Source organism: Bufo gargarizans, chromosome 8, assembly GCF_014858855.1.
Source record: "Bufo gargarizans isolate SCDJY-AF-19 chromosome 8, ASM1485885v1, whole genome shotgun sequence".
Lineage (NCBI taxonomy): Eukaryota > Metazoa > Chordata > Amphibia > Anura > Bufonidae > Bufo > Bufo gargarizans.
Window position 1 is genome coordinate 66,416,737 of NC_058087.1, and position 13,032 is coordinate 66,429,768.

Consider the following 13,032-nt stretch of genomic DNA (forward strand, 5'->3'; position numbering starts at 1 on the left):
ACAGTATGTACGACGTTGCGCTTGTTAAGCTGCTGGGAGGCTCCCTAAGGGCTCGTGCATCAGGCTGTAGCAGTTTTTATGGTCCGCTAATTGTGGATCTGCAAAACATGGATAATGGGCGCGTGTGTTCCGCATTTTGTGGAACGGAATGTCCTGCCCTCTATAGAACTGTGCTATCCTTGTCCGTAATACAGACAAGAATGGGACATGTGTGCTGTCCGCACCTTTGGCGGCCCCATTGAAGTGAATGGGTCTGCATCCGAACCGCAAAAATTGCAGATCGAATGTGAACAAAAACAAGGGTTGCGTGCATGAGCCATAAAGCAGCTGATCGGCGGAGGTGCCAGGACTCAGACCCCAGCAAATATCCTAATGATGGCCTATCCTGAGGATAGGTTATCATTACTATTTCCTGGATAAACCCTTTAAGGCATTGTATCCATGCTGCACAATGCACCAATGTTGGTCTGTTGCGCTACTCCATACAGAGACACGCGGTATATATATATATATATATATATATATATATATATATATATATATATATATATATATATAATATTTTCCATGCAGTATACATTTTTTTAACATGAATGTATGGCGCACCTTTTAGCATAGGGGAGATCAAGGTCCCTGTCCTCTCGCACAGGTCACCATCTCTGAGGCTGGGCCGCCTCAAGTTAATGGGATGAGTAGTTGTAATTACACACAAAGGAGACTGAGCAGGAGTGCTGGGACCACTTCATAACAGATGATTGTTGGGGACGCTGGGTGTCGGACATCTGCCGATTTGGTATGGAGAACTTATCCTGGTGATGGGTCATATACAGTATATTAAGCCACTGCACAACCCCTTTAATCATTACGATGAGACCCTCGAACTGTTATCCACACTACTGGATATAACCCCATTTGGCCTTGACTCAGCTCTGCTTAGCCTATGGCCTCTAGTGATAAGCGTCCTTTGTGGTTAGCGTTGAATCCAAAGGTTTCAAGCAGGTCTAAGTCTAAGAGATCAGTAATTTCTCTGATAGATCAGATTAGTTGCATTTAAATTTTTCAAGGACTTATGCATAACGTTCAACTAACTGTACAGAAATTGTCATTGTGAAAAATGGGTCCAATGTAGGTTTTACTGTGTATGTGACCCAAGCCAGTGAACAATAACACTGAACCAGAGGAAATTCTGATACAAAGGACAGATTTACTAATAATGTCCTAAAGATGGACACAATAAAAATAGACTAGACAGGCAGAGACTGAGCCAAATTCATCTCAGTGGTGCTCAGTGCTCTGACAGCCCTTTCGCTAGACATTTTTCAAAACTGTTGAAGGAGGAGTACAAAAAAGTGTTTAAAACTCCTAGAGGAAGATTTATCAAACTGGTGTAATGGAAAACTGGCTTAGGTGCGCATAGCAACCAATCAGATTCCACCTTTAATTTTCTAAAGGAGCAGTGAATAATGAAAGGTGGAATCTGATTGGTTGCTATGCGCACCTAAGCCAGTTTTCCTTTACACCAGTTTTGATAAATCTGCCCTATAATATATTTAGCATACTTTAACGCTGGGTTCAGACCTGAGCGTACTGAACGTACGCTCTGTATGCGCGATTGTACGGGCGTTTGCAATCGCGCATACAGAGACAAGCGAACGCCCATTGTCGCACGTTCCCGCTGAAGTATATGTTCGGGAACGTGCGACAAGACGACCCAAGGAAGCTCCTGTACTTCTTGGGGCGTCGGGCGTTTTACAGCGCGATCGTACGCGCTGTAAAACGCTCAGGTCTGAACCCAGCCTTAATGTACACCACTTTTTTTGGCTCAATTTTTGTTCCAGCATTCTGTCCATTTTTTTAAAAGTAAATCTCGCCCTATGGGGGAATATGTCACATTGACATTTTTAAAAGTAGTTTTTTCCAGAGTCTGTATTGCCATAATATGCACCAAAGTTATCGAAAGTCGCATGTTCTTTGATAAATCTGGCACATCTGTACATGGCTGTGTGGTTCCTGCATCTCGGATATGTCACTTAAAGGGAACCTGTCACCGGGATTTTGTGTATAGAGCTGAGGACATGGGTTGCTAGATGACCGCTAGCACATCCGTAATACCCAGTCCCCATAGCTCTGTGTGCTTTTATTGTGTAAAAAAACCGATTTGATACATATGCAAATTAAGCTGAAATGAGTCCTGTCCCTGACTCTTCTCACATACAGGACTCATCTCAGGTTAATTTGCATATGTATCAAATCGTTTTTTTTACACAATAGAAGCACACAGAGCTATGGGGACTGGGTATTGCGGATGTGCTAGCGGCCATCTAGCAACCCATGTCCTCAGCTCTATACACAAAATCCCGGTGACAGGTCCCCTTTAAGGGTGCATTTACATGGGATATCAGTTCACCCAAAAAGACGCAGAGCCATTACATTCAGCTACGCAGGTTTGCAGGTGAATCGGCTCTCTACTGGGAGACTGAAGCATCCGCTTGGCATTCAGTTTCCAGACTGCATAGCAGCCACATCAGTGCCACCCTGGTTGGCTTTACACTCAAGCCAGGCTTACATATTGCAGCTACTGCAATGGACGGAGCTGTCTAGTTCCAGCTCACCTTCCAGTGCAGGAGTTACTGCAAAACTGCTGATTGGCAGGGGTGTAGAGTGTCGGACTCTAGCCAATCAGATAGTGATGGCCTATCCTGGAAGGATTTTTGCCTCTTCTGTATTTTTCACTTGCAAATGTTGACCACGTGTGGCCTAAGGACTTACCACTGAGAAACACATGTGCCAATCATTGGTTTAGTGCAACTAATGAAATCACATCTGCAATAAAAATGAAATCCTCAAGGCATGTCCTGTTAGGGTGACTTGACATGCAGTTTTGATGCAGAAGTGTGCGCAACCGTCTCATTCATGTTTATTATTAATTTTAAAGGGGTTGTGTCACTTCAGCAAATGGTATTTAACATGTAGACAAAGTTAATACAAGGCACCTACTAATGTATTGTGATTGTCCATATCACCTCCGTTGCTGGCTTCATTCATTTTTCCATCGCATTAAACACTGCTCATTTCCATGGTTAAACTACTGTAGATTGTAAGCTCTCATGGGCAGGGTCCTCAATCTTCTGTACCAATTTGTAACTCATCTTGTTCATGCTTATAGCCATTGTTTGGCATTATGTATTTACATCACTTTTCATATGTACAGTGCCACAGAATGAATGAATGGGTGTTTAATAATAAATAATAATGGTATCCAAATCAATACTAGATAAAAAATAAATAAAAGGAAATGAGAATTAATGGCTAACTAAAAAGATGATGACAAAATTGCAAGCTTTTGAGGTTACTTGGGCCTCTTTGTCAGAGACGCCTGATGAAGAGATCCAAGTAACCTCGAAAGCTACATACAAAGTTCAGGTTATCCAAGAATTTTGTTATGGATTCCTCTACCACGGACCATAAGTTAAGGTCCGTGGTAGTGGAATCCATAACGGAATTCTTGGATAACCTGAACCATGTAAGCCGAATTTGAAACACAAGTTCGCTCATCCGTACTGGCTAACACAGTGCAAACATACAGTATATATTTTTTACTTTAGCAAATTAATAGTAATAAGAATTGCTGCTGGTAATTATTACATGCCACTAGAGGGCAGTCTTGTGTTTCAATAAACAAGCTCCCTACACAGGCTACAGGACACAGTCATTGATACCACCCATTCTGTTTTTTCTACTTCCTGCTTGTGGCTTCTGCAGTGGGCATCACACACGTCTTTACAATGGCTGCAGGTCTGAGACTCCTTGGGAGATCCCTCCAACAACTTGGCAACATCTCCAATGTCTCCTCCAATGCCAGAGTCCCTGTCTGCGCCAGCATCAGGTAAACCTGCACTAACAGGGCATTACAATATTGTCAGCTGTGTGTGGTGTATACCTCTATGAATCCTTTATGTCCGAGGTACATGGTCTAGGACACGCCTGACCTTGAAACATTAAGGCCAGTGTTCTTAAATGGACAATGCATGTAATAAATTATTCATGTTATGTAAATATAAATATTGTTATGTAAACATTTCACAGAACGTCCGACTCCCCTTCAGCAATGCTGATGTCTTTCTATTGGTCACCACAGACGACGTGATCTAATTATCTAAACTGCTTTATTATATTGTTTACTTATATAAATCTGTATATAGTTAAAGGGACAGGAGCAGTCGCTCACATTAGGCTTTTATCGCTATAGACTGCTATGCTGTATGAAGGTCGAATTGTCTAATGGGTGCACAAAGTGCGTTCCTTTTGTAATTCTGTGAAATAGTATGTTCTATTTTTCTCCAAATGTGACCAATGTCAAAGAAGAGAAAGTAGGTTCTAAAGCCTGTGTACACGATGTCCTGCACTGCACGGTGTCTGCTGTGAACTTTGCTCTACTTCTGACTGTAATAAGAGTAGATTTGTAATCGCACCTTAACCCTCAGGGCGGCAGTCAACACACTATTCATGTACATGTCTTTGAGCACACCTTGCTTTTCTAACCTACCATTATCTTGGCTTATGTACGCACACCTCAGTATTAGGCTTTGTTATGCATTGGGCTTAGAAACAGAAACAGAGTGAGATTTACCAAGAGTGGTGCAAAGGAAAACTGGCTTGCATATAGCAACCAATCAGATTCCACCTTTCATTTTCAAAAGGAGCTCTGAAAAATGAAAGGTGAAATCTGATTGATTTCTGTAGGAGATAAATCTCCTTCATAATGCCATGAGCACCGTGCAGTCTGCAGTAGACCTGTGGGTAGGCAGGAACTCGCAGCACCATTAGTCACTATGATGCTATGAGTTCAGGTCAGAAGAGCAGTGTTCGGTCTGGGAAATGCAGCCATCACACAAAGCGCTTCCTGGACCGTACATGCTCGTGTGAAAGAAGGGTTTGTCCAGTTGGGAAACCACTTCAAGTTATAAAAGGTGACATGCCATGAAAAATGTGATTAGTAATCTTAGAAACAGGCTTATCTACTTAAAGAAAAAGGTGCTTCCACATAAATAAATGTGTTATTGCAAAGGTGACCAGCTGCCTCCTTAGAACTGGCACACTATCCTGGTAATGTCAGCCCTTGGTCATTCTTCATTGGTGACCTTGGGGATGCTGCCAGTGCTCAAACAGTTCAGGGAGTCATCACCAAATTGAATGGGCCTTGGGCATATACAGTATGTTATCGAGCTGAACTCATCACTCATAGAAACACTGAACAAAAATATAAACACAACACTTTCGGTTTTGCTCCCATTTTGCATGAGCTGAACTCAAAGATCTCAAACATTTTCTACATACACAAAAGACCAATTACTCTCAAATATTGGTCACAAATCTGTCTAAATCTGCGTTAGTGAGCACTTCTCCTTTGCCGAGATAATCCATCCCACCTCACAGGTGTGGCATATCAAGGTGCTGATTAGACAGCATGAATATTGCATAATAAAAGCCAGTTTCATCACACAGCACAATGCCACAGATGTCGCAACGTTTTAAGGAGCGTGCAATTGGCATGCAGACTGCAGGAATGTCTACCAGAGCTGTTGCCCATGCAATGAATGTTCATTTCTCTACCATAAACCGTCTCCAAAGGCGTTTCAGAGAATTTGGCATGAGATGAGAGGCTTGCCAGCTAGACCCTTGGTCCAAATATAATGCGTTTTGGGCTTATGCCCCTTCTTCAGAAAATGGATTGATTTTCTGAATGGCATAGTACCGAAATGCGTTACATTTGGCCCACACTGGTTTTATGCTTTTTTGTTTTCGCTATTGTGATTTTACTTCCAATAAAGTATGTAAAACTTTGCAGGAAGTGCTGGACATAGGTCTTGCGTCTACTGTACTTCTGCTCTGCATCACGTCTACACGGCAGGGTCCAGGAGAATGAGCAGAATACAGCCCTGAAAGGCAAGGTCACTAATGATGTCATCAAGATAGGGAACCAAGATGGTGGAAAATGCCACATGACCAAAACATGGCATTACAGATAAACAATCGCTATTAGTATGTGAAAATTACAAAACTGGAATATACCTTTAAGAGTTTTGGGACTCAAAAAAAACATTCTTGTCCATTTTCCCTTCATACAGCTGATCCACAGGGGTGCTGGGTGTCGGACCCCTCCGATCTGGTATTGATGACCTATCTTGAAGAAATGTTTCTGGCACAGGTCGCAGCAGAGTAAGGGGGCGCAGCAGCAGGGGTCACTTCAAGAGGCCTGAGCTCCCAGTGTCAGCTAGCAGTCGTGTCTTGACCAGCAACCCAGCGGTTCTTGAATGGTTGACTCGGTCATCCACTTCGTCCCAAATGACATCAGAAACCCCCAGCCAAGAGTCAGTGGGTTCATCAGACACAACCCTTAGTTGGCATGGCCCGGGAGCAGGCCCTGTGCCCTCACCTGTCCTCAACCCGCCTCTGTCCTTTTTCTGTTTCCTCAGCCAGAGAAGTATTATATGCTGTGGGCTCAGCTCCACTATACAGCGAGGACGAGCTACTAGAGGACAGTCAGCAGATAATGCCCAGCCAAGATCTGGAGGAGACATCCGCCGCTTCCTCCGGTAGGCGGGCAAGTAGTGATGAGGAGAGTGGCATGGGAACTAGTGTTGCGAGCGGTCGGGCTTCTGGCTCAGAGACCGTTAAGGAGGACATCAGTGATGTGCAGAGAGTACTCAATGATGATGTAGCCTATCGCAATTGGGAGACAGGTGACAAAGGGGCCTCATCATCATCGGGAGGGGAGGGTGGCAGTTTGCCCGTGAGCCAGCCACGGAGCCAGCAAGTCGGTAGCGTGGCCGGGAATCAGCAGGGTGGCAGCAGTGGGAGGTTGGGAGCCAAACGTGCCTGGGGTAGACCACCTGCTTCGCAGGAGCCTACCTGCCTGGAAAGTAGTGGTGCAGGGGTTCACAGAGGCAGTGGCAGTAGTAGTCAGTCAGTGTGGAGTGTTGGGGGTAAAATCGCCTACTTGGCGGTGTGGCAGTTTTTTGTTAAGCCGCCGGAGGAGGTGAACATGGCCATTTGCTGAATCTGTGGGCAGAAGGTGAAGCGTGGCCAGGCTGCCAATGTTGACACCACCACCCTACGTCAACATATGCAGCATCACCATAAAGTGGTATGGGAGAACCGTTGCTCCAATGTGGTGGTCCAGCCAGCCGCAGCAACTGCTGCTTCACCTAGTGGCATGCACCCGATTTCAGGTAGTCAAGGCTCCAATACCTCAGCTGAAGGGAGCTGTCTGTCCTTCCCATCATCTACCAGTCCTGATGCTCCTGCTCCTCGCCCTCCTACTCCTTGTATCTATCACCGAACCGATTGCCAAGAGACAACAGTATGCGTGCATTCATCCAACGGTGCAGAAGCTGAACGTGCTCCTGGCCGAGTTGCTGGTACTGCAGTCCCTCCCTTTCCAAGAGGTGGACTCTGCACCTTTCAGAGAACTGATGGCTTGTGCCGAGCAGAGGTGGAGAGTCCCAAGCCGTAATTTCTTTACCATAAAGGCAGTACCAGCCCTGCACAAATATGTAGAACCAGAAGGTGGGCCAGTCCTTGAGCCTGTCGGTATCTGCCAAAGTGCACGGCAGCGCCAACGTGTGGAGTAGTTTTGATCGCAAATATTCTAATCGCAAATTTTTATTGTGAATATTGAAACTTCGAGAATTCTCGAATATCTAGAATATAGTGCTATATCTTTGTAATCGTAAATATTCTAGATTTGTTTTTATCAGTACCCATGATCCCCCACTGCTTGTTTGTGGGCCAATGAGAAGGCTGCAATCTTTGACTTTAGGAGTAGTGTTGATCACAAATTTGTATTGTATTGCAAACTATCATATCGCTAATTTTTATTGCAAATTTTCCGATTGCCGATTTTCGCAATCAAAAAAATAATGATGAGATCACGAATTCTCAAATTCTCAAATATATAATGAATATTCGCGAAATATTGCGAATTCGAATATTCTCATCTCTGGTGTGGGGCTGTAACTACGGTCAAGGACAATATATGTCCTTTACGGCCCACTGAGTAAATGTGGTTCCTGCACAACCAAACCAGCAACTTTGCCAGGTGACGCCGCTTCTGCCTCCACGTTCTCACGCCGTTGTTCCTGTGACAATGTCCTCCTCTGCCTCCTCATCCTTCACAGTGTCCTCAGCCTCCACTGCAGGGACAAGTCACAGTGCTCTTCCAGCATACCACATGTGCAGGGCACGGCAGTGTCACGCTGGTCTGCACCTCGTTTGCCTGGGCGAACTGAGTCACACAGGGGAGGAATTGCTCCATGTCCTTTATCAAGGAATCGAATCCTGACTTTCTCTGAGACAACTCCAAATCGGAACCATGGTGACCGACAACGGGAAGAACATGGTGTCGGCGCTGTGTCAAGGAGGGGTGAGCCATGCGCCCTGCATGGTGCTTGTGTTCAATCTGGTTGTCAAGCGGTTCCTGAAGTCTTACATCCTAAAAATGGCCAGGAAACTTTGCATGCACTTCAGCCACTTGTACACCGCCAAGCACACCCTCCTTGAGCTGCAGCGGCAGAACGGGGTCACCCAGTCAGTGGCAGCTCATGCGTGACACCTGCCGTTTCCTCAGGCTTTTTGAGGATGCCACGTTATTTGTCAGTCGCCAGGACTACGTGATGAACAATGTCATTCCACTGGTTCATGTCCTGGAACAAAGATTATTATTATTATTATTATTATTATTGGTGATTTCTTAATACACATGCGTATTGTATGCTGCAAGATCCTATCTGGAGTTATCCCAGTCCTCCCTATAGAAAGCAAAAGAAAAAAAGGAGCGGATCTGCGCAAACTAGACAAGTGGTAAAGGTGAAACAATCAAAAGTGCAGTCTGTCAGTATATGCTCAACACAGCTAACAGTCTGCGTTCTGTCTCTTAGCCCACGGGTGTTCACACTTCTTCTCTTGTTACAGCAATATACTTCAGTGCTGAATGCAGGTACCGCATCCTGGACCAGATGCTGGTACATCTGGCTGGTCAGGGGACTGGAGACTTGGCACCTACATCTCACGGCCACATAAGCCCTGTGGGGGCTGAACTGGAGGAGGAGGACATTAGCGCACAAGCAATGTGTAGTGAAATGGGTGGTTTTCTACACAGGTGACAGGAGAGGAGGAGCAGCCGGGAGATGAGGAAGAAGAGGCAGATGACCCAGGCACACCGTGGCAGTATGCAGTGGAGATGGAGACAGGGAGTCCCTTTGAGTAACTTGTGCAAATGGCCCGCTGCATGCTCACTTGCTTGGATAGTGACAGCCGAATTGTCACCATTCGGCAGAGGGATGACTTCTGGCTCTCCTCCCTGTTGGACCCTCGCTACTGCTCGAAAATAAGGGCCTTTTTACACCCGCTAACAGGGATGACAAACTGAACTACTATAGAGACATCCTATGTAGTCAGTTGTCCACTGCCTATCTGCGCCATCGTCCATCTTCTCGCAGGTCTGACCGGGGTGCCCCTCTGTGCTCTCGTTCCACTGCCATGGCTACTTTGGCGGGTGGGGGGGGGGGGTAGGAGCAGTACCAGCTCCATCATAATCAGCTTGAGTCTAGTCAGGTGGTGGCATACTTGGACACAGGGGCTTAGCTAAAGGCTCATGGGCACTGGTGCAAGAGTTCAGCCTGCCCCCCCCCCCCTTCACTCAGTGCTGGTGCACCTAGCTTTTCTGCTGCCCGAGGCAAAAATTGAAACTCCCCCCACCCCCATGCCAAATTCTCAACCTAACCCCCTCCCTCTAGTCCTACTGTAAAATGGGTTGTTCTCTTTTTACCACTGATGACCTATCCTCAGGATAGGTCATCAATATCAGATCGGCTGGGTCCCCCAGCACCCCCGCCGATCAGCTGTTTTAAGAGAGGGCAGCGCTCATATGAGAGCTGCTTTCTCTGTTCTGTTCTCCTGCTCGATGTAGCATTTGCAGTGAGGAGCAGGTAAACAGAGCAGAGAAGGCAGCGCTTATACAAAAAAGCAGACAACTAATTTAAAGACATACTTGGAAAACATTACATACAGCGCTACAGAACATACAGGGTAAGGCTCCATTCACACGACCGCAAATGGGTCCGCATCCGTTCTGCAAAATTGCGGAACGGGTGCGGACCCATTCATTTTCTATGGAGACTGAATGGATGCGGACAGCACACAGTGTGCTGTCCGCATCCGCATTTGCGGAGCGCGGCCCTGATCTTCTGGTCCACAGCTCCGCAAAAGATAGAACATGTCCTATTCTTGTCCGCAGCTTGCGGACAAGAATAGGCATTTCTATAGGGGTGCCGCGCGGGTGTGTTGCGGATCCGCAACACACCACGGTCGTGTGAATGTACCCTAATACAGACCCACATATGTACCTCTTACATCCAGTGATGTCTCCTCTGATGTAGATATTTTCTTTTCTCTTCTTCTCCTCTCAGACTAGACCGCCATAGTGACTTCTTTCAGCAGTGCCTCGTCTCTGCAGAGTTTAACAAACAGACATCTTACTTTCCTACTTTTCCATCCTCCTCCTCACCCTCTCAACACCCCATCCTGCCACCTCCAATACTATGTCCGCTGTGCCCCAATGTTATCCTGCGGAAACAGTCCCCCTAAAAATACTGGTACCACACAGAGCGTCCGTACAAAAACACAACACCCCTTTTATATTGTGCTCCAGGTCAAAAAATACCCCTTTAAGATAAGATCCCCATATAAAACCCTAAATGAGACCCCCCCCCATCTTAGACCAAACCCCCTTTTAGACCTCAGATTAGACCTCCATGTAAGACCCCGACCCAATATCAGACCTCAGATAAGACCCCCATTAGACCCCCAATCAGACATCTGTACCCCCATTAGACCTCTCCAGACCCCCAGTCAGACCTCCAGACCCCCATTAGACCTCTCCAGACCCCCTGTGAGATCTCTCTAGACCCCCAGTCAGACCACTTCAGACACCCAGACTCCCATTTAAACCTTTCCAAACCCCCAATAAGACCTCCATATCAGACCTTAGACTGTAAAATAACTTATCTCACCTGTCTCCTGCCGCCACTCCCTCTCCTGGTTCTCTTCTCAGGGCCCGCGCTGCACAGTCACCTGACCTCCTGCAGCGTCTGGTCAGAGTGCGCTCTGTAAGTCCTGACGCTGCAGGCAGCCAGGACACAGCAGCGCAGGACCTGAGAAGCGCTTCACCCCCGCCTCCTGCATACAAGTGAGCGATTCTATTATTGAAGCACTCACTAGTATTCCCTTTATAAGATGCACTGCATCTTATAAAATGAAAAGTACAATACCACACCCTCTGGGCCCCCTTGGCTTAGGGGTCCGGTCGCAACTGTGAACGCTGCGACCCCTATAGCTATGCCACTGCTTGGACAGCACCCTGCCATCCCACATTGAAGATCCGCTGACTACTGGGCAGCCAAACTGGATTTGTGGCTGCAACTGGCAGAGTTTGCCCTGGAAAAGCTGTCCTGCCCAGCCTGTAGTGTGGAATCAGAGCGGGTGTTTAGTGCTTCGGGGGCCATAGTTACCCCAAGGAGAACTCGCCTGTCCATCCAAAATGTGGAGCGATTGACCTTTTGTCAAAATGAATCAGGCGTGGATCAGCCAGGATTTCCACATACCAATGCCTGGTACATCAGATTAGATCATCCATGCTGCCTCACCCAAACCTTGACACAAGAGACCGGTTTCTTCTGGATACCTGCCTCAGCTCTGATGCCAAGTGCTCTTTCTTACACTCACCATCGTCAGTGGGTACTGGTATTGCCACCCAGCTCCCCACTCTGTCACCGGGTCAATATGTGGCCTCCTCATGCTGCTGCTAACTCAACACTGTCAATGGGCCACTCTGTGGCTTCTTCATGCTGCTGCCACCTCCCCACTATGTCACTGGGCCACTCTGTGGTCCCCTCATGCTGCTGCTGCTACCTCAACACTATGTCATTGGGCCACTCTGTGGACTTCTTAGACATCCCGACTCCATGACCGGGCCACTATTTTCCCTTTTTGGCGTGGTTGACATAATCATTTAGGGTAATTTCACACTAGCGTTATTCTTTTCCAGAATTGAGTTCCATCCTAGGGGCTCAATACCGGAAAATAACTGATCAGTTTTATCCTAATGCATTCTGAATGGAGAGCATTCCGTTCAGGCTGCATCAGGATGTCTTCAATTCAGTCTTTTTGCCTTTTCAGGACAGAGATTAATACCGCAGCATCTGGTGGTTTTATCTCCGTCCAAAATTCCGGAACACTTGTCGGATTTGGCATTTTTTTTCCATTGAAATGCATTAGTGCCGGATCCGGCCCTGAGTGTTCCGGCAAATGGATCCGGTATTGCGGTCTGCGCATGCTCAGACCGCAAAAAATGTGAAAACAAATGCCGGATCCGTTTTTACGGATGACAGCGGAGAGACTGATCCAGCATTTCAATGCATTTATCATACGGATCAGGATCCTGATCGTCTGACAAATGGCATCAGTTTGCATACATTTTGACGGATCTGGCAGGGAGTTCTGGCGACAGACCTGCCTGCTGGAATCCTCTGCCGCAAGTGTGAAAGTACCCTTATTTGACCCTTCCTCTGATCTGTCAGAAGGAAGGAAAAATAAGACTTACAACGGATCCGTTTTTTGGGGGGTTATTGTTCTGACGGATCAGAGGGAGGGCAAAATAATCAGTGACTTCAACACAAACTTACTGCTGACCCCCTCTCCACTCTGTCGGGGGGGCTCTACTTGTATAAGCATTTAATAGAACAAGTTCTGTAGATATTGTGGAGTTTCGCTCTGGTAGATGGGGTAAGCGGGCGCAGTACAGAGGCAAAATACAAGCTCTTAACTCAAAACGTCAGTGTTTATTCACACTTGAGGAAATTGCACAAAACAGTCTTGGTGTTAATTCACACACAATGGAAAGCTTATATAACATAAGTCACCTTGCTGGCAGTTCTGCCTCCAGTAGTCCACAGCAGGCTTTAGGGGGCCTGG

The 13,032-nt window shown here is 46.5% G+C and overlaps 1 protein-coding gene across 1 annotated transcript in view; it reads left to right on the top strand.

Moving 5' to 3' along the window:
* The first annotated feature begins 3,727 nt into the window (after positions 1 to 3,727).
* Positions 3,728 to 13,032, top strand: part of ACADL (acyl-CoA dehydrogenase long chain) — a 36,868-nt gene continuing 27,563 nt past the window's right edge. Inside the window, exon 1 of the mRNA XM_044303581.1 lies at positions 3,728 to 3,886. Within this exon, the coding sequence (XP_044159516.1) occupies positions 3,786 to 3,886 (101 nt within the window). The 5' untranslated portion in view covers positions 3,728 to 3,785. The remainder of the gene's footprint in view (positions 3,887 to 13,032) is intronic.